Source organism: Hemitrygon akajei, chromosome 30 (genome assembly GCF_048418815.1).
Source record: "Hemitrygon akajei chromosome 30, sHemAka1.3, whole genome shotgun sequence".
In the NCBI taxonomy this organism is placed as follows: Eukaryota; Metazoa; Chordata; class Chondrichthyes; order Myliobatiformes; family Dasyatidae; genus Hemitrygon; species Hemitrygon akajei.
This window is the reverse complement of record NC_133153.1, coordinates 33,807,995-33,827,296: the sequence shown is the minus strand read 5'-3', so window position 1 is coordinate 33,827,296 and position 19,302 is coordinate 33,807,995. Positions and strand designations below refer to the sequence as shown.

At 44.6% G+C, this 19,302-nt stretch overlaps 1 protein-coding gene across 4 annotated transcripts in view; it reads left to right on the top strand.

Annotated features, from left to right (window-relative positions):
* The window catches only part of chd2 (chromodomain helicase DNA binding protein 2), a 122,837-nt gene that overhangs the window by 67,782 nt on the left and 35,753 nt on the right, over positions 1–19,302 (top strand). For all 4 annotated transcript variants that reach the window (XM_073032568.1, XM_073032567.1, XM_073032570.1 and 1 more), the window contains 9 exons: positions 176–265; positions 3,471–3,661; positions 5,437–5,625; positions 9,218–9,380; positions 12,082–12,234; positions 13,150–13,221; positions 15,753–15,902; positions 17,223–17,371; positions 18,578–18,674. In XM_073032568.1, the coding sequence (XP_072888669.1) occupies positions 176–265; positions 3,471–3,661; positions 5,437–5,625; positions 9,218–9,380; positions 12,082–12,234; positions 13,150–13,221; positions 15,753–15,902; positions 17,223–17,371; positions 18,578–18,674 (1,254 nt within the window). The remainder of the gene's footprint in view (positions 1–175; positions 266–3,470; positions 3,662–5,436; positions 5,626–9,217; positions 9,381–12,081; positions 12,235–13,149; positions 13,222–15,752; positions 15,903–17,222; positions 17,372–18,577; positions 18,675–19,302) is intronic.

Genomic DNA, 19,302 nt, shown 5'->3' with positions numbered 1-19,302 from the left:
TTTAAGAGACTCTTGATAGGCTCATAGGTAAAAGAAAAAAGGAGGGTTATGGACTATGTAGGAGGGAAGGGTTTGATTCGTTGTGGAGTAGCTTAAAAGGTCATGGACTGTACTATGCTGTACTGTTCTATGTTAACCCCACGCTTAGAGCTAATTAAATCTTTCTGTCTCTTAGATCCGAGAATATGATTGGATACACCCTCAGACTAAACGATTGAAGTTTAATGTTCTGATAACAACATACGAGATCTTGCTGAAGGATAAGGTAATAAAACTTCAGGCTCTTGACTGATAACTTAAACAATAGTGCTGGGTCTGGGATATGGCCATTCTGGCACTGGGGAAGCATGAAATTTTCCTTCCACCCTGGCCTTAGGTCACTGCCATCCCGACCTGGACACTGCAACAGGGACCTTACCAGCTCCTCAAGCATTTCACTGAGATAATAGCAGACACCGTGTATCAACATCTGCTTCAGACTTCAGTGAGCATGGATCTCCCAGTCTCACAGAGGGGCAGTTTCTCAAGATCCATTGACCCAGCTTCAATCCTAACCCCTGGCGCTGTCTGCATGGAGCTTTCATGTTCTCCCTGTAATTATCTGCTTTCCTCCCACATACCAAAGCCCTGAGGGTTGGTAGGGTAGTTAATTGGCCATCTGCAAATTGCCCTTGTTGTGTACGTGAGTGGTAAAATTGAGGGGGGGAAATAAAATGGGGTTAATTTAAATGGGCTAGTATGGACCCAATGGGCCAAAGGGCCCATTTTCACCTTGTGACATACATTTCCTAACTTTACTCCTTAAAGACGTGGCCATATTGTCTTCCCTAATTCACAGCTTCCCACAAGCAGAAATATTTAACTCTCTTCAATATCATGAAAACTTCCATCGGTCCCACTTACCCTGGCCCAGCCGGAAAGCTGCCAGATCACTAGGGGAGTAAGTGTTTCTCACCAGTTCCTTAGGGGTGCGTACTCTTCCACGTTCCAGCACTGGGAATGTCCAGAATATAAGGCAGTGTTTTGACAAGTTTAAGTGTGATTGGACATACATGGGGGAAACAAGCACTTTTTCTGATCTTTGCCTTTCTGTCATGCTGTGGAGGTAGTGAGGCATCTGTTCGTGTACACATTTTGTACGTGAAGGGGCCCACTTGTGAATCAGAATCGGGTTTATTAACAGTAACATAGGTCGCGAAACTTGTTTTAAGGTAAAAAAAACTACTAAAAGTTACAAAAATACAAACAGTGGAATAGTGAGATAGCGTTCATTAGTTCATGGACCGATCAGAAATTTGATGGCAACTGGGAGGAGCTGTTCCAGAAACATTGTGTGTCTTATTCAAATAGTCATAGAAAGGTATGGCACAAACAAGCCCTTCGGCCCATCTAGTCTGTCCTGAGCCATTTAAATCTTCTACTCCTATTGCCCACAGTCCATCCATGTACCTATCCTGATTTCTCTTTAAATGTTGAAATCCAACTCTCATGCACCACTTGCACTGGCAGCTGGTTCCACACTCTCACAACCCTCTAAGTGAACAAGTTTCCCCTTATGTTCCCCATAAAGTTTTCACCTTTCACCCCTAACCCAGGAACTCTGATTGTAGTCCCACCCAGTCTCAGCGGAAAAAGACTGCTTGCATTAATCCTATCTGCACCCCTCATAATCTCATATATCTCTATCAAATCTCCTCTCAATCTTCTTCGTTCCAAGCAATGAAGTCCTAACCTATTTAATCTTTCCTTATAACTCAGGTCCTCCAGACCCGGCAACGTGCTTGTAAATTTTCTCTGCACTCTTTCAACCTTATTTACATCTTTCCTGTAGGTAGGTGACCAAAACTACACAATGGTGGTGGCATCCGTCGGTCTCAAGAGACCATGGATCTGCGCCTGGAGATTCCAGGGCGCAGGCCTGGGCAGGGTTGTATGGGAGACCGGCAGTTGCCCAAGCTGCAGGTCTTCCCCTCTCCACGCCACCGATGTTGTCCAAGGGAAGGGCACTAGGACCCATGCAGCTTGGCACCGGTGACGTCGCAGAGCAATGTGCTGTTAAGTGCCTTGCTGAAGGACATAAACATGCTGCCTCAGCTGAGGCTCAAACCAGTGACCTTCAGGTTACTAGTCTGATGCCTTGCTCACTAGGCCACGCGCCAACACTGTACACAATATTCCAATACAAATATAAACCATTTGGATTTTTTTTCTAAAAGGTGAGCAACTAAAATGTTCAACATAAAAGTGAAGACCAGGCAGATCTGGTCCCAGATCTAAAATGTGTATTGTTTCTCTCTATGGAGATGTGGCCTGACCTGCTTAGAGAGCTGCTTATGAGTATGTTCACCCTTGTAACAAGGATAACTGCAAACTACTCCCTTTGCTTTGCTTTTTGATATTGTGTAACCCCATCAAGCATTTCAGATGTAGCAGCATTCCTCAGAGCCAGCTCTTCACTGTGTTGGGAATGTGAGTGTCTCTGTGCAGACCTGTGGCCAGTTTTATTACCAGTAATCAGCCTGTTCTGGTCTGTGTAAGGGTGTAAGCATTTGTCCCTAATGCAGTATAAAAATAAACACTCAGTGGCCACTTCAGGTACCTCCTGTGCCTAGTAAAGTGACCACTGCACATATGTTGCTGGTTTTTTGCTGCTGTAGCCCATCCACTTCTAGGTTTGAAGTGTTGTCCGCTCAGAGATGCTCTTCTGCACCCCACTGTTGTAACGTGTGGTTATTTGAGTTACTGTCGCCTTCCTGTCAGCTTGAACCAGTCTGGCCAATCTCTCTCATTAACAAGGCATTTTCACCCACACTCTCACTGGATTATTTTTGTTTTTTTGCACCATTGTCCGTAAACTCTGCAGACTGTCGTGCGTGAAAATCCCAGATCAGCTGCTTCTGAGATATTCAAAGCACCCCGTCTGAAACCACAATCATTTTGCAGTCAAAGTCACTTAGATCACATTCTGATGTTTGATCTGAACAACTGAACCTCTCAACCATGTCTGCATGCTTTTATGCATTGAGCTGCTGCTACATGATCAGCTGATTAGATATTTGCATGAATGAGCAATTGTGCATATAAAGTGGCCACTGAGTTTATAAGACCATAAGATGTCGGAGCAGAATTTGGGCAGTCAGCCCAGCGAGTGCTCTACCATTCCATCAGCCGATTTATTGTCCCTTTCAATCCTATTCTTCTGCCTTCTCCCCATGACCTCTGACACCTTTACTAATCAAGAACCTATATTCAAGCCTCTGCTGTAAATATATCCAACGACTTGGCCGCCACAGCAGTGAATTCCACGATTCACCACCTTCTGACTAAAGAAGTTCCTCCTCATCTCTGTATAATGAAAGTAAAATAGAAATCTGATAGGGAGCCCATGGTGACTTTGAATTCATTGGGGAGATCACTGTGCTGAAATATCTGTTGTTGATCATTACTAATACTCTTTTCTTCCCTGTCAGACTGTTCTGGGCAATATAAACTGGGCTTTCCTGGGAGTTGATGAAGCTCATCGACTGAAGAACGACGACTCCCTCCTGTACCGGACCCTGATTGACTTCCGCTCCAACCATCGGCTGCTGATAACAGGGACACCACTGCAGAACTCGCTGAAGGAGCTCTGGTCGCTACTGCACTTCATCATGCCCGAAAAGTAAGCCGATCCCCTGTCTTGCTCACTTGTGAGCAATCAAGCGTGGCTTGGTGTTAAGGAAGAGGCTTTGCCAACTCCCTGATCAGTCTGATGGGGTTCAAAACCACTGTGGGGACTTGCTGAAGTGGCCCCCTTTATCTACCTGATGAGGGGCATTTGGCTTCCCAGTTCTGACCCTGTATGTCCCAGTGATAGCAGTCAGGAGTGTGAGCTCTTATCCAGCTATTCTTGACTTCTGTCCTAAATGGCTGTGTAAGTGCAATAAAGAATCTTCTGTGTATCCATAAGAAGTATAGCAGAGCTGTAGATTGAGCAGTGGATTGGAATCAGTTGGGTCCTCCTTGATGTATTTGTTTCATGGCACTTCTTGCACTTATGTTAACAAGGGGTGCAGTGTCTGTTGGTTCTCTTCCAAGTCCCCCTTTATCCTGACCCAATAATACAGGCTGTCCCCATTTCCATAAAGTCCCCATAAAGGCTTCGGTCTTGAGAACCGTCAGTGAGTTAGTTTCTGTCCGTTGGAAACATTCTTTTTCTCCAGCCGCTCATACCTACCGCTCCACGTACTCTAGCGGTAATCCTTCCAATTTGTGCTACCCATGTCCATGATGAAATGAATGGCTGTGTGTGCAGACTCCAGCTATCACTGAAACATTATCATTACTGTTGTGTTTGTGAGGAGCAAGAATGATATCAAAGTAGGAGGATTAAACTGTTTGCTCAGTTAAGTTAGCCACAGTGCAGCTGGTGGATTACTTGTAGCGCAGGAGCGACAAAACAGGCCCGCCGAGATGGAAAACGTGTACACTTGAAACCCTGTGCAAGAAGAGGGCCTTTTGTATATAGGAGACCCATTCAATTCACCATGCAATCAAAGTAGCATTTGCTGTCGTCACATTCAATCTACTATGGTTCAATTACTATCTTAAAAAGTAAAGATTACATGGGAGAATTTAGTTATGCAGGTGTGCTCCGCTTAATGTCCATTCCGACAACGTCCGATCGCATGTACGTCCGTAGTCCCGATCGGAGAACGTGACGTAGCGGACGTAACCAATCTCGTGCATCGTGTGTCTCTTGAGTATAGTAGCGTTATCTCTGTGTTTAATTTTCTTTGGAAAGTATTACCGTAAAGTGCATCATGACTTCCAAACGGAGCAAAACTACTCCTAGTGATAGCAGCAGTTTAAAAAGTGAAAGAAATTAAAAAGTTTAAAATGAAGTAAAAAAATTATAGTGTTTGTATGTATTATAGGGTACAGTATACAGTTTTAGTGTAAGTTCTTGGCTATTTAGTCAATACAGGTACACTACAGTTTTCCATATAGGTTTGCTATGTATATAATAATGGCGTTCGCACAATGTCCAAATCGTTCTGTGAAACATCTGATTTCACAGAACGTATCGTGGACATTAAGTGACGCATACCTGTACATAGATTTCCATCATCCCGGGCATCTGGGGAGCTCCTATATATTTTTCCTGACTCATCAGTTTGTCAAAGTTCTTGAATTTTTATCTTCAGTTTTGTTGTGGTAAGTAACTTCAAGAGGAGATCTGTAGTAGTCAAAGAGGGAAGCTCATCACCACTACCTCAGTAAAAAGTGAGCAGAACCCTCATTCCATGAAAGAATAAATAGCAGAACGAGAAGTTTTCTTAGTTTTGGTATTCATTAAGTGCTGCACCAGTGGAGGTGCTGTTAGTCACTTCTCGTTCTGGATGTGTTGAGAAGGTTCAAAGAACTTGGCTGATATCTGGTTATTTGTTCTTCCAGGTTTGATTCTTGGGAAGACTTTGAAGAAGAGCATGGCAAAGGGCGGGAGAACGGTTTCCAGAGCCTCCACAGGGTCCTAGAGCCCTTCTTGTTGCGCAGAGTGAAGAAGGACGTTGAGAAATCTCTGCCTGCCAAAGTTGAGCAAATTCTCCGGGTGGAGATGTCCGCCTCACAGAAGCAGTATTATAAGTAAGTTCCTCAGCCGCTGTATTTTGTCATCTAGAATGGCTTTGACAGCTGAAGAGGGCACAGGCTCTTTGCATTATCCGAACAGTTTCTTCTCCTATGCCTCATTTAATGAATTAAACCAAGAGTTGTATTGCATAGAAATAGGCCCTTCAGCCCATCTAGTGTGTGTTGCCTTTGGCAAAAGAGGCAAAAACTAGGTGGCCGTCAAAAGCACTGAGAGAGATAAAAAGATTAGCGTGTGTAAAAGTTTCTGCTGGGTGGATGTACAGCTGGAGTGGGAATGGTTCAATGAGTATCTGAAAGGAAAGGATATCTTAAAATCTACAAACGCTAGAAATCAGAAAATGCTGGGAGCACTCAGCGGCTCAGGCAGCAACAGTGGAAAGAAAAAACACGTAACGCTTTGTGTCTGAGACGCTTTGTCAGGCTTGAAGAGTCAACAGTTTCTCCAGAAGTGCTGCCTGACCTGCTGAGGGACTGCAGCGCTTTCGGATTGCATTTCTGAAACAAAAGATTCGTTTGGCTCACTTTTAAGGACTCTTCATCTCAGGTTGTTAATATTTATTGTTTTTTTTCCCCATTATTATTGTTTCTTGATTAATTGGTTAGATGTGAAAGGTGGAAAGCTTAAGGGGAACTTCTTCACTCAGAGGGTAGTGAGAGTGTGGAATGAGCTGCCAGCACAAGTGATGCATGTGAGCTTGATTTTAACGTTTTAAGAGAAGCTTGGTTAGACACTTGGGTGGTGGGGGTATGGAGGGCGATGGTGTTGGTGCAGGTCAATGGGAGTAGGCAGTTTAAATGATTTTGACATGGACTAGATGGTTTATGGTTATTATTCTGTAGATTTATCAAGTATGTATGTAAGGAAATGAATCTCAGGGTTGTGTATGTTGACACGTGTACTTTGAAATTTGAGAGAGTCTAGGGATGTGGGTTTAGTTGGTTTAATCTTGCTTAAAGAGGGAATACCATGGATAGGCTGAGCAGCCTTTATCTGTGCAGTAACCTTCCTGCAAATCTGTTCAGATACTGGTGGCCCGGTAGTCAGCCTGTCACCCAAGTGGCCATTCCTCGGGTCTGAGCGTTAACAGCAGGGAGAGATCTCTTTGCAAACTATTGAACACCGAAAGGCCTCACTAAAGTGGATGGCTCCACCAGTATGAGAGTCTAGGATTTGAGGGCACAGTCTCAAAATAAATAAACAAACCTTTAAAGCTGAGGTGAGGAGAAATTGCTATAGCCAGAGAGTGTTTAATCTGTGGAATTCATTGCCACAAAAGGCTGTGGAGGCCAAGTATTGGGTCTTTGTGATTGGGTGGTGTCTTGATTAGTAAAGGAGTTAAGGGTTATGGGAAGGGGTTTAAAAGAAATCAGAATGAGGTTATATATCACTGTTATATTTCACAGCATATGTCATGAAATTTGTTGTTTTGCGGCAGCAGTACATTGCAATACATAGTCATAAAATCTATAAATTTCAATAAGATGTATATGTATTTATAAATAAATTAAATAACTAGTGCAAAAAGAAAGAGAAAAAAATAGGAGATGTTTATGGGTTCATTATCCATTCAGAAATCTGATGGCAGAGGGGAAAAAGCTATTCCTGAATCGTTGAATGTGAGCCTTCAGGCTCCTGTACCTCTTCCTTGATCGCAAGGGCATGAGGGTTGATGGGGACCCTTAATGATGAATGTCGCCTTTTTGAGGCAGCTCCTTGCGCAGGTGTCTTAGATGCTAGGGAGGCTAATGCCCATGATTGAGCTGGCTGAGCTTACAGCTTTCTGCAGCTTTTTCCGATGATCTTTCAATCACTGCACATTGTCATGTCTTCGGTGTAACCTACATTGCAGCCGGCCCCTGTCCCTTTAGCAAAGAATCAGTGTATTAGACTCGGTTTGTTAATTTGAGAATTTACAATAGACTCTGTCTTGGAGCTGTGTCCTGAAGCGGGATGAGATACAGACTGGATTCAAGGGAACAAGCAACTTGGATCAAACAAAGGTCACCCGACATCTGACTGCAGTGATCACACACGTTGTATGGCGTTGCAATGTGGCAGACAGGTGGAGTGCCTTGCAGAAGAGCTAACGGAGGTGTTTCTGTTCTGAAGTAGGGTTGGCCTATGAACAGTGGTGGCTCTTTTTTTCTGCGCAGATAATTGGTTTATGTTGCAGTCAGACACAGCGAGAAGCTTGTCTGTTCATACTGTTTGTACAGATCAAATCATTACACAGTACGTTGGGGTAAAACAGTAACAGTGCACAAGAAGAGTGTAACAGAAAGTGCAGTGTAGGTAAACAGTAAGGTGCACGATCATAACGAAGTAGATCATGAGGTTAAGAGTCCATTTTAGCATACAAAAACTATTTTAATAGTTTTTCTCAGTGGGGTAGAAGCTGGCCATAAACATGGTGATATGTAGGAAGAACAAGGACGAGTTTATGATTGATTGCAAACTCAGGGTAGAGTGTATGTGGAGCATCAAATAACCTTTCTGTAATTGTTTTGTAGAATTAAGAACAAAATTGTGACAGGTTCAGCCAATCATTTCCATGTCAGTAGGAAAAAAACTGATCTCACCTTCCAGTGCAAAGTTAATAACCACAGCTTTAGAAATACACGTCCAAGTAATTTATAAATGGAGTGAGGGTTTCCGCTCTAGCACAGTTCACAGGTGGTGATTACCAAACCCTTTTCAACCTTCTGAATGGAAAATCTTAAACTCAGATCCATCTAATCCTTGTGCCAATTACATGGAATTTATAAATCAGTGTTATTGAGCACTCCTGTATAGAAACAGGCCCTTTAGCCCATCTAGTCTGTTCCTAGCTATTATACTGCCTAGTCTCCTCGACCCCCACCCAGATCACAGTCCTTCGTACCCCTCCCATCCATGTAATTATCCAAACTTCTCTTAAATGTTGAAGTCGAGCCCACATCCAACTCGACCTCTGGTAGCTTGCTCCATACTCTTACCACCCTTTGAGTTAAGAAGTGACACCCTCAGGTTCCCCATAAAAGTTTCATATTTCATCCTTAACCTATGATCTCTAGTTGTAGTCTCACCCAACCCCAATGGAAAAAGCCTATTTGTGTTTACCCTATCTATACCCCTCATAATTTTGAATACCTCTATCATATTACACCTCATTCTCCTATACTCCAGGGTTGGGGGAGGGGAGTGTTCCCAACCTTGGGTCCCTGGACCCCTTGCTTAATGGTATTGACTCATGGCATAAAAAAAGTTGGGAGCTCCTGATATGGAGGATAAAGTCCTAATCTATTCCATCTTTCCCTATAACTCAGACCCTCAATTCTTGGCAACATCCTTGTGAGTTTTCACTGTACTCTTTCAAACTTATTGACATCTTTCTTATAAGTAGACCGGACATAATACAACAAATGCCTCACCAACATTTTATGCAAGGTCAATATAACATCACAACTCCTTTACTCACTTAAGCTCCCTGTTTTTGACCTGTTTGACAAAGCAATAGGTTCTGTCTTGGCCCTTTGTAACGCCATAATACAGTTTGTGACTTTCCGCTGAGGTTTCCTTTGCTCATGAATTATCCTCTTGATGCAGGTGGATTTTGACGAGAAATTACAAGGCTCTCACCAAGGGGAGCAGGGGGTCTTCCTCGAGCTTCCTGAACATCATGATGGAGCTGAAGAAATGCTGCAACCACTGCTACTTGGTCAGACCGTGTGAGGAGGAGGAGACGCTCACCAGCCAGGAAGTGTTGCATGTGGGTTTCACCGACACACCGCCATTGCAGAGACACTTTCAATATTTACTCTGTCCCAGAGACAGGATCATCACAGACACTGTCTCCATTATGTTTTCTGCATTTACAGTCAACCCTGCCGCTGATGCCTCAATCGGAGACGTGTCTTAATCACTCAGTGTTTCAGTGTTTTTCCCATTCCACTTTAATGACGTTATATTCCTTTTCATCCCAATTTAATCGTTCACTCGACAGAAATTGCATTTTCTTCTGGTTAGTGTCTTATCCGTTTCCAGTGTCAAACCCTAAGCCCTTTGCAGTTTTTCTTGAAGAAACCCATATGTTCACGGTGGGGGGGATGGAGGGGTGGTGTGGAACGTGCAGATTGCTTACAGATGGCAGAGGGAATTGAACTCTGATCTTACAGCTGTAATGTGTTGCACTAACCACTGTGCTACCATGCCGCCCCCTACCTCAGTCTTCTGGGTTGCAATACTGGGAAGTTATTTTTCATAGCTGAATAGGCCCTTCAAGCTGTGCCGCCCAACACCCCCTCAGCAACTCCGATTCAACCCTAAGCTAACTAGACTATAAACCACGGGACAGTTTACACTGATCAGTCAACCCACCCCCTTTGGCTGTGGGAGGAAACCGAAGGACCTGGAGAAAACCCACGTTCCATGGGGAGGAGATACAGCGGACGTTGGGACTGAACTCTGAACTCCGACGTCCCAAGCTGTAACAGGGTCGCACTAATCGTTGTACTAAGACCCTTTGGCTCCTTTGCCCCAGATCCCTCCTGAATTCCACAGACTTGCGTTATCACCCAAATATTAATTTCTGCTTCGGCCGGATAGCGGCACGTGACAGGACACATGGCGGGTCTCAATTGTTAGATCACTGTAATGGGGAATGATGAAGGGAACAGGATCTAAAGCAGCTTCTCCCAATAAATGCCTCATTTAGTTTCAGAAAAATGGAATGAGTGGAGGATGATCGCACAAGCTATTTGTTTGGTATCGGTCACAGAACAGTGCAATCACAGACTTGATTGACGTGGAAACGATTCTGTTATTGCTACTCTGCCCAGCCATAACGTTAACGGCATGTGCAGTTATCCAGAAAGTGCATCCTTCACTCAAGTTTCTCCAATTTCAGGCTCAGTAATATCGAAGTGCATCTTTGGAAAGGGGCCTGTGTATTGATCTGTATTTGCATTGACACACTGAATACGTGCAGACACAAGAGAGTGCAGATGCTGGAATCTGGAGCGACAAACAGCCTGCTGGAGGGACTCGGCAGATTGAGCAGGTCTGATGCAGGGCTTTAACCTGAAGCTCTCAACACATCTGACTAGGTTTAGTTGGAATTCTATGTCATTGTCATTTACCAAAGGGAGCAAAACAATCCGTTCCGATAGCAAGTGAAAGAGACTGCTCTTACCACCCTTTTTTTAAAATCCGTTTTGTCCTTCATTGTATGAGAAGCCTCCCCTTAGTTTGAACTATCACTGCCTCCTGTCTCTGAAACCAGTGAAAGGTTCTGATGGAAGGTCGTCACCCTAAAAAAGTATTCCATTCCTCTCTCCATAGATGCTGCCCGGGCTGTTGAGTATTTCCACCATTTGGTTACTTTAAATTGGTAAACTTATTAATAAACTTTTGCAGCAATTTCAGTTCAATAAATGCACACTCCTTGTCAATTAAAAACAGTGATGTGCAAAAGTCTTAGGCAGAGTTTTATAGCTAGAGTGCTAAGAATTGTGTACAGTCTTGTATTTGTCAACATGGAGTAATGGAGATCAAGTTTGTAAATGTAGCGAAAGCAAATGATGTTGGGAATGGCGAAAGTGGAGCACCGCGGGAGGATGGTGGGACAGGTGGCAGAGAAGGCGTGCCAGGGGCGGGCGGTGGCACAGGTGCAGACACACCCTGTACTGAGATTGGATTCCAAACAATTGGTTTATTAATCATTACAGAGCATCTCTCTGATACTTCCCACTCCCTCCCCTTCTTCCAACCACGAATCCCCTCTCCTTGCCCCCTTTCCACTCTTAGTCCAGAATAGAGACCCATATAAGAATCAGGTTTAGTCTGTGCCAGGGTAGGGCCACCCTCAGGGTGAAGGAACAACACATATTCCATTTAGGTAGCCTCCAGCCTGAGTGTTGATTTCTCCTTATCCTCCCCCCTCTTTTCTCTGTTTCCCAGCTGCCTGTCACTTCCCGTTGGGTCCTCCTTCCCTTCCACACATGGTCCATTCTCTTCTCATATCAGATTCCTTTTTCTCCAGCCCTGGGCCTTTCCTACCCATCTGGCTTCACCTGTCATCTTCCAGCCAGGCTCCTTCCCTTCCCCCACTGTTTTATTCTGGCGTCTTCTCCCATTTCAGTCCTGAAGAGGGGTCTCGATCAGAAACGTCGACTGCTTTATTCATTTCTATGGATGCTGCCTGACCTGCTGAGTTCCTTCAGCATTTTGTGTGTGTTGCTCAGGTTTATCATCACTCAGATACATGTCATGAAATTTGTTATTCTTTTGCGTCAGCAGTACAGTGCAATACATAAAATTACTACAGTACTGTGCAAAAGTCTTAGGCACCCTAGCTATATATATGTGCCAGAGCCGTTTGCACAGTCCTGTAGAACGTAGATTTTCGTGGCTGTGGCTGTTGCTTATTTTTGGTAACATCAATTCTTTTGTCCTACTTTGATTCTCTACAGAATCTGATCAAGAGTAGTGGCAAACTGATCCTTCTGGATAAGCTGATGACCAGGCTTCGCGAGCGAGGGAATCGGGTGCTCATTTTTTCCCAGATGGTGCGGATGTTGGATATTCTTGCCGAATACCTGACCATTAAACACTATCCCTTCCAGGTAAAGTTTAACAGAGAAATTGAGCCCAGAAGCCTGTTTCACAAAGGATTTTGTTGGCTTTAGTCCCCAGTCAAGATGGCACCAAGCTGCAACCTCCATGGACGTTGCGGCTCAGTTTTAGTTGTTTTATTGTAGCGATATTTTTGGGGATCGTGGGGATGATTTTGGGGACAGAGAAGGAAGTCAGGGTCAGGTTAGGGTTTTTAGGGACAAGGATGTGAATTAGAGCACAGGATAAGCTGTTAAAGTGCTTGCAACTCAGAAGTGGAACCTCCACGGACTAGGCCGGGATATCAGGCAGACAGATCAGCGTGAACAAAGCTGGGGGCTCCCTCGGGGGTCAGTGAGTTGCTGGCGGATTCCAGAGTTGGAGTTCCATGTATGCAGGAGGAACAAGGCCCGATGACTCCCTGGAGTTCGAGACCTAGTGTTCAGAATGTAGGCATTGACAAGGCCGGAATTCGAGGCCTGGTGAGCGGTGGGTCTTGTGGTCGACGCTGAGAATTGGGGACCGGGGGGGGGTGGGGGGGGGGGCGGCGGGGGTCAAATCAGAAGTGCAAGTGTCGTGGTAAAATCTCTACAAGTCCGCAGAGATGGGCGTCCCCAGACAGAAATGGTAATAACACGTCCACCGTGTGCATTTTCTGTTTTCTGCTGAAGTCGCCCTTGTTCTTTGAAGCTCAGCAATTCAGCAGGTCAGTGCCAGAGAGCAGCGATACTGCACCACCAGCCAAACTCCCCTGCCACGGCTACCCAGTGAGGGAGAGGAGCCCTGAGACCTGTTGACCAAGCAAGAGCCAGGGTTATTTTGGACCAAGCATCAGAGTAAAAATAGAAATGAAATCTGAACTTTTCAGAGTTTCTATCTGGGCTTTGAGCAGGCATTGAAGCTGTTTCTGTTTCATCATTTTGCAGCGTTTAGATGGGTCTATAAAAGGGGAATTAAGAAAACAAGCCTTGGATCACTTCAACGCAGAAGCATCTGAGGTAAGGACACAATAATTTACAACCTTGGTAGTGAACTGAGCCACACCACTTCAAACAGACTTCGTAATCTGTTACTGGTTCTGAGATCATTTATCAAACTTTAAATCCTTCTTGGAATTGTTGAGTAACTCCTGTGTTATCCAGATACTATTTAATAATCCTTGCTCATTCTGCTATTGTTTACTTAATCATCACTGAAACGAGCAAACTTTACGGGTGAATCCTTGCCCAGAATCTTTTATTTTGGGCTATTCCATCTCCATTACCGTGTATAACTTCGTTTTGGGAAGATGCTTCATAAATGATAAATGAATCACGCATACACATGTAGCTCAAAGTACTCACAAAACGATCTTTATCATTTAAGTACAAGCTGTCATTTGTCAGTGCATGATTTATTGCAGAGATTTTCTGTGTAAATAGTTTGGTCAGTAAATGTTATGGAACGGGGGCTACACTGTAAGGGCTAAAGTTGTAACACTCGTCAGCAGCTCTATTTTTAGATCAGAACAGGACAGACCCTTCAGCCCATGATGTTATGCCAACCTTTTAACCTACTCTTAAGATCAATCTTAATGCTTTCCTCCCACGTGGTGCTCCATTTTTCTTTCATTCATGTGCCCATCTTAGAGTCTCTTAAATGTCTCTAATGTATCTGCTGGGTGGAGGGGTGGAGTTATGTCTCTACCAATGGAGGTGTAAGCTATTCCATCCCTCTGCTAGCCTGCAGGTCACCCTTGGGCAAGATGTAGCACCTGTTTAGCCCCCCCCCCCCCCCCCCAATCAGGGTCACTTGAAGCCATGGGAGCAGGTGGTGGATGGTCGTATGAGCAGCCGGTGCAGATGACAAGTCCTGGTTATGTGACCACTGATGCCAGGCAGACAGTAACTGAAGAGTATTGATAATGGCTGGGATTACCCGGCTTGTAAAGACACTGCCCGGAAGAAGGCAATGGCAAACCGGTTCTGTAGAAATATTTGGTCATGGGAAGACTGCGTTCACCCACGTCATACAACACGGCACATAATGATGATGAGTGTGGTTGCCTCGACCAGGCACTCACCACTCTGTGTAAAAAATAAACAACTTACTTCTGACATCCTCCCCTATACTTTCCACCATTCATCTTGAAATATTCCCCCTCATATCAGACATTATCACTCTATATATTCCTCATCACCTTGTACACCTCTATCGTCACCTCTGATCCTCTTGCACTCCAAAGAGAAAAGCCCTAGCTTGCTCAACCTGAGACATGCTCTCCAATCCAGGTAGTGTCCTGGTAAATCTCTGCATTCTCTATAAAGCTTCCGCAGCCTTCCTATAATGAAGTGACTAGATTAGAAAACACAATATTCCAAATGTGATCTAACCAGAATTTTATTGATCTGCAATATTACCTCCATCAGCCTCCATTACCTCTTTTACCTTGTGGCTCTTGAACTCAGTCCCCAGCTAATGATGAGCCAACACACCACACGCTTCTCAATCTTTGTGTTTAGTGCACGTTTCACTGTGTATTTGTGCAGTATGAGTTGGGGACGGGTTGTGTGCTTATTGATTTTTCACTGCCCAACCTGGCACAGCCTTGTGTTCCAGTTCTTGAAAACTTGCGCTGCCCAGCTCATCCACCTCACTACAGCTATCTTCCCGAAATCCATCTAGGGAGAATTCTAAACTTGGCTGTCCTGCAATGCTGCCGTCACCATGGCTCTTCTCACGTTTCCTCCCTCGTTCCATCGGAATCCTAGGAACCGTGTGCTGTCCATGCTTGCTCCTCCTTTGTGTTATAAATAAAGCACCTCTGTGTGTCCCTGAGGCCAGAGGCTTGTTTTGACCCCTCGTCTGAAGAATTCCGACCCAGAGCCTTGTGGTTTTGTATAATTTGTAGGGTTCTGTAAATTGACCCTTTTTGCCGTTGATGCACCACATTTATACTCTTCGTTTCATGGACACACAGGAGACTGTTGGAATCTAGAGTGACTCAGCAGGCTGGGCCTGATGACTATATACATGTATATGATCTGACCTGAATGAACAGTGTCTAAGCCAAGCTTTTCACTGCATCTTGGTACAAGTGACAAAGCAAAAGATAAAGTAAATTTAGTAGGTGTCGTGTAGGTAACTGATTAAGTACAAAATCATAATGAGGTAGATTGTGAGGCCAAGTGTCCCTCTTATTGTACAAAAGTTCTATTCAGGGAATCTGATGACATTGGGATAGAAGCTGTCCTTGAGCCTGGTGGTACGTGTTTTCAGGCTTTTGTATCTTCTGCCAGATGGGAGAAGGAAGAATGTCTGGGGTGGGCGGGCTCTTTGATTATGCCAGCTGCTTTACAGAGTGACCATAGAGGAGAGGCTGATTCCTGTGAGGTGCTGAGCTGTGTCTACAACTCTCTACAGTTTCTTGCAATCGTGTGCAGAGTCGTTGCCATAGCAAACCGTTCTATAGGTATTCGGGATCTCACTGTGTTCACAAGCTCTGAGTCCTTTCTGTACGTGTTAGTCCTGGATTACATTCCCGTTTCAGGATTTCTGCTTCCTCCTGTCCACGAGAGCGGGAGGACTCGGGATTAACCTGGCCTCTGCCGACACTGTGATCATCTTCGACTCTGACTGGAACCCTCAGAATGACTTGCAAGCTCAGGCCCGGGCTCACAGGATAGGCCAGAAGAAACAGGTCAGTGTGCTTGCCGGGAGTGCGTGAATCGTATCAGCGGCGCCACCACCTTGAATTTCTCAGCTTAAAAGCTTCTAAAGCACTATGTGGTAAACGTGGTGGGTCTTCACTGTGATATTCAGCATTTAATAAAACCAACCGTCTTGGTTCACTGCTTCAGTGGTTCCATTTAATATCAGAGAATGTATACAGTATACAGCCTGAAATTCTTACTCTCCACAGACTTCGATGAAACAGAAGGAAATCACCAAAGAACAAAATGTTAGAACGCCAAACTCCCCCCTCCCCACCCAAGCAAAAGCATCATCCCCCACCTGCCTCATCAAAAAGCATCAGCCCCCCCCCCCACTACCCGCCATGCAAGGAATAGCAGGCCGTCTCAGAGACCCATGATCTAGAGTCCATCAGAACCACCGTTCACCTCAGCTGTTCAATGTGCCATAATGTGAGCCGCAAGGCATCCACAAACAAGAGAAAATCTGCAGATGCTGGATATCAAAGCAGTACACACAAAGTGCTGGAGGAACTCAGCAGGCCAGGCTGCATCTATGGAAATTAGTAAACAGTGGAAGTTTCAAGCTGAGACCTGAGGATGGATGAAGGGACTTGGCCTGAAATGTTGACTGTTTTATCCATCGATGCTGCCTGGCCTGCTGACTTCCTCCAGCATTTTGTGTGTGTGGCGTCCACATAGCTTCCTTAAGCAAGGGGGAGCTCTTACAAAGAAATAAAGTATCGAAAGGGAAATTGATCCATGGTCCACTCTCCTGTCCGATCAAATTCTACCTTTCTCAGCCTTCTGCCTCTTCGACCAGTCATCCCCCACTTGTCTCAAGTTCAAGTTCAAGTTGCTTTTTATTGTTGTTTTGACCATAACTGCTGTACAGTACACAGTAAAAATGAGAGAACGTTTTTCAGATCATTCCCACTTCTTCCACCATCTCTCCCACCTCCCCTGCCTCCCACTCACCTAGATTCGCTTATCACCTGACAGCTTGAGTTCCTCCCCCTTCTGCCACCCTTTAATTCCAGCATCTGCTCTCTTTCTTGTCCTGACGAAGAGTCTCGGCCTGAAATGTCAGCTGTTTACTTCCCTCCAGAGACTCTGCCTGACCTGCTGAGTTCATCCCTCATTTTTGTACTATTACTCTGGTGCTAGTGTTTTGTTTCTGCCATTTTTCATAAACACGCCCAATACGTCGGACACTGACGTGAACACCAACAGCAATTCCAACTGCGTGGTCCTTCCCTTCACCAGAGGCTAATCCTTGCATGACCATCACTGTCCGTAGCCTGTAAAGTTCTGTCCCAATATTGCAGGTGAACATTTACCGCCTGGTTACAAAAGGGACGGTGGAGGAGGACATCATCGAGCGCGCCAAGAAGAAGATGGTCCTGGATCATCTGGTCATTCAGAGGATGGACACCACAGGGCGGACGGTGTTGGATAACTCAGCCCGTCCTTCACAGTAAGTAGTCATGTTAAAGTGCTCCTCACTATTTTATCTTCCCCTTTCCTCCCTTCCCCTGACTTTTCACTTTACCTCTATATTCCCTTCATAGCTTTACGTTCTCCTATCTCACCATACACAGCCCCCTAATCCTCCCACCAAGCGCACAAGAATATTAAAATAAAAGGCGTCATTAATAGCAACCACTTATCTCTTGAATTGTAGAAACAAAGGAAGTTATCCTGCAAGCCATGACTGGTCTGGTTAAGACTTTCTGTGGCTACAGAGCAATCAATGTGGGTAGCTCCTAATTGTCCTTTAAAAGCACCCAGCGGGGGGACCATTTCAGGGAAATCAGGGAAGAGTAATAAATGCTCACGTCAGAATCAGGTTTATTATTGCTGATGTATATCATGAAATTTGTTGTTTAATGTCACCAGTACAGTGCAATACATGAAAAAACTATAAATTACAGTAAGAAAAAATATGTATGTATATATTTATATTTTTATATACATATATGTATGTGTGTGTGTCTATATATATATATGAATTAAATTGATTTTATTACTAACATCCTTCATATACATAAGGAGTCTAAATGTGCAATGTGCAGTTTATAGTAATTTGTAATAAGTAGTATGTACAACAGGACAGTCAATATTTACAGTTGCGTCAGCATGAATTAAGCAGTCTGATGGCCTGGTGGAAGAAGCTGTCCCGTACTCTGTTGGTCCTGGCTTTTATGCCACGTTACCATTTTCCCAGATGGTAGCAGCTGGAACAGTTTGTAGTTGGGGTGACTTGGGTCTCTGGTGTATAAAATTAATGCAAAAATAGGTAGTTTTCCTGAGTTCATGGACCATTCATAAGTATGACGGTGCAGGGGAAGAAGCTGTCCCTAAGACATTGAGTGTGGGTCTTCCGGTTCCTGTGCCTCCTCTCTGATGGTGGTAATAAGAAGAGAACATGTCCTGGGTGATGAGGGCCCCTGATAATGGAAGATGTCCTCGATGCTGGGGAGGATAGTGCCCATGATGGAGCTGGTTGAGTTTTCCGACCCTCTGCAGCTTTCTTCATTTACTGTGCAGTGGCCCCTCCAGACCAGATGGTGATGCAACCAATTAGAATACCTCTCCTTAGTACACCTGTGGGAATTTGGTGACATAATGTGAACAAAAATTACTACTGTGTTCCTCTCTGATGGTGAATTTTTGCTTCCAGCTCAACACCATTCAACAAGGAGGAGCTGACAGCGATTTTGAAGTTTGGAGCTGAGGAATTGTTCAAGGAGCCAGAAGGCGAGGAGTCTGAGCCACAGGTATCATTGAACTTTGTTAAGGGACTCCTAGTTATTGAGAAAGCTATGGTGCTCCCATCAAACTTATCAACCGCTTCTTAGTAAAATCATCAGTGAAGTTTCACACAGCAAAGTGAAGAGGGTTGAAATGTGGAATATTAATTTGTGATGTCTGTGAATGTTCTAAATAAATAAATGGGGAGAACTATCTCTAATAACGGGGAAAAAACAGGATTAGGTTTATGAGGCAGACAGGAATGAGTTGTCCTTTTGGGAAATAGATGTCAGATTGTGACAGAATTCTGATTCGGGAGCAGCAACAGAGCAGTTAGTGTAAAGCTTTACAGAGCCATCGGTAGGGGCTCAGTTCCTGCCGTTGTCTGTCAGGAGTCTGTACGTTCTCTCTGTGACCGTGTGGGCTTCCTCTGGGTCCTCCAGCTTCCTACCACTTTCCGGTTGGGGTTACTAAGCTGTGGGCAGCTACACTGGCACTGGAAGCAGGGCGACACTTGCAGGCTGCACCCATCACATCCTCGGCCTGTGTACGTTTCGATACACAGGTGACAAATAAAGCTAATCTTATCATCTCGGCTTTCAGAAGGGAATTGGGTAGACGCTATGAAAGGAAAGGAAAAGGGAGGAGAGTGGG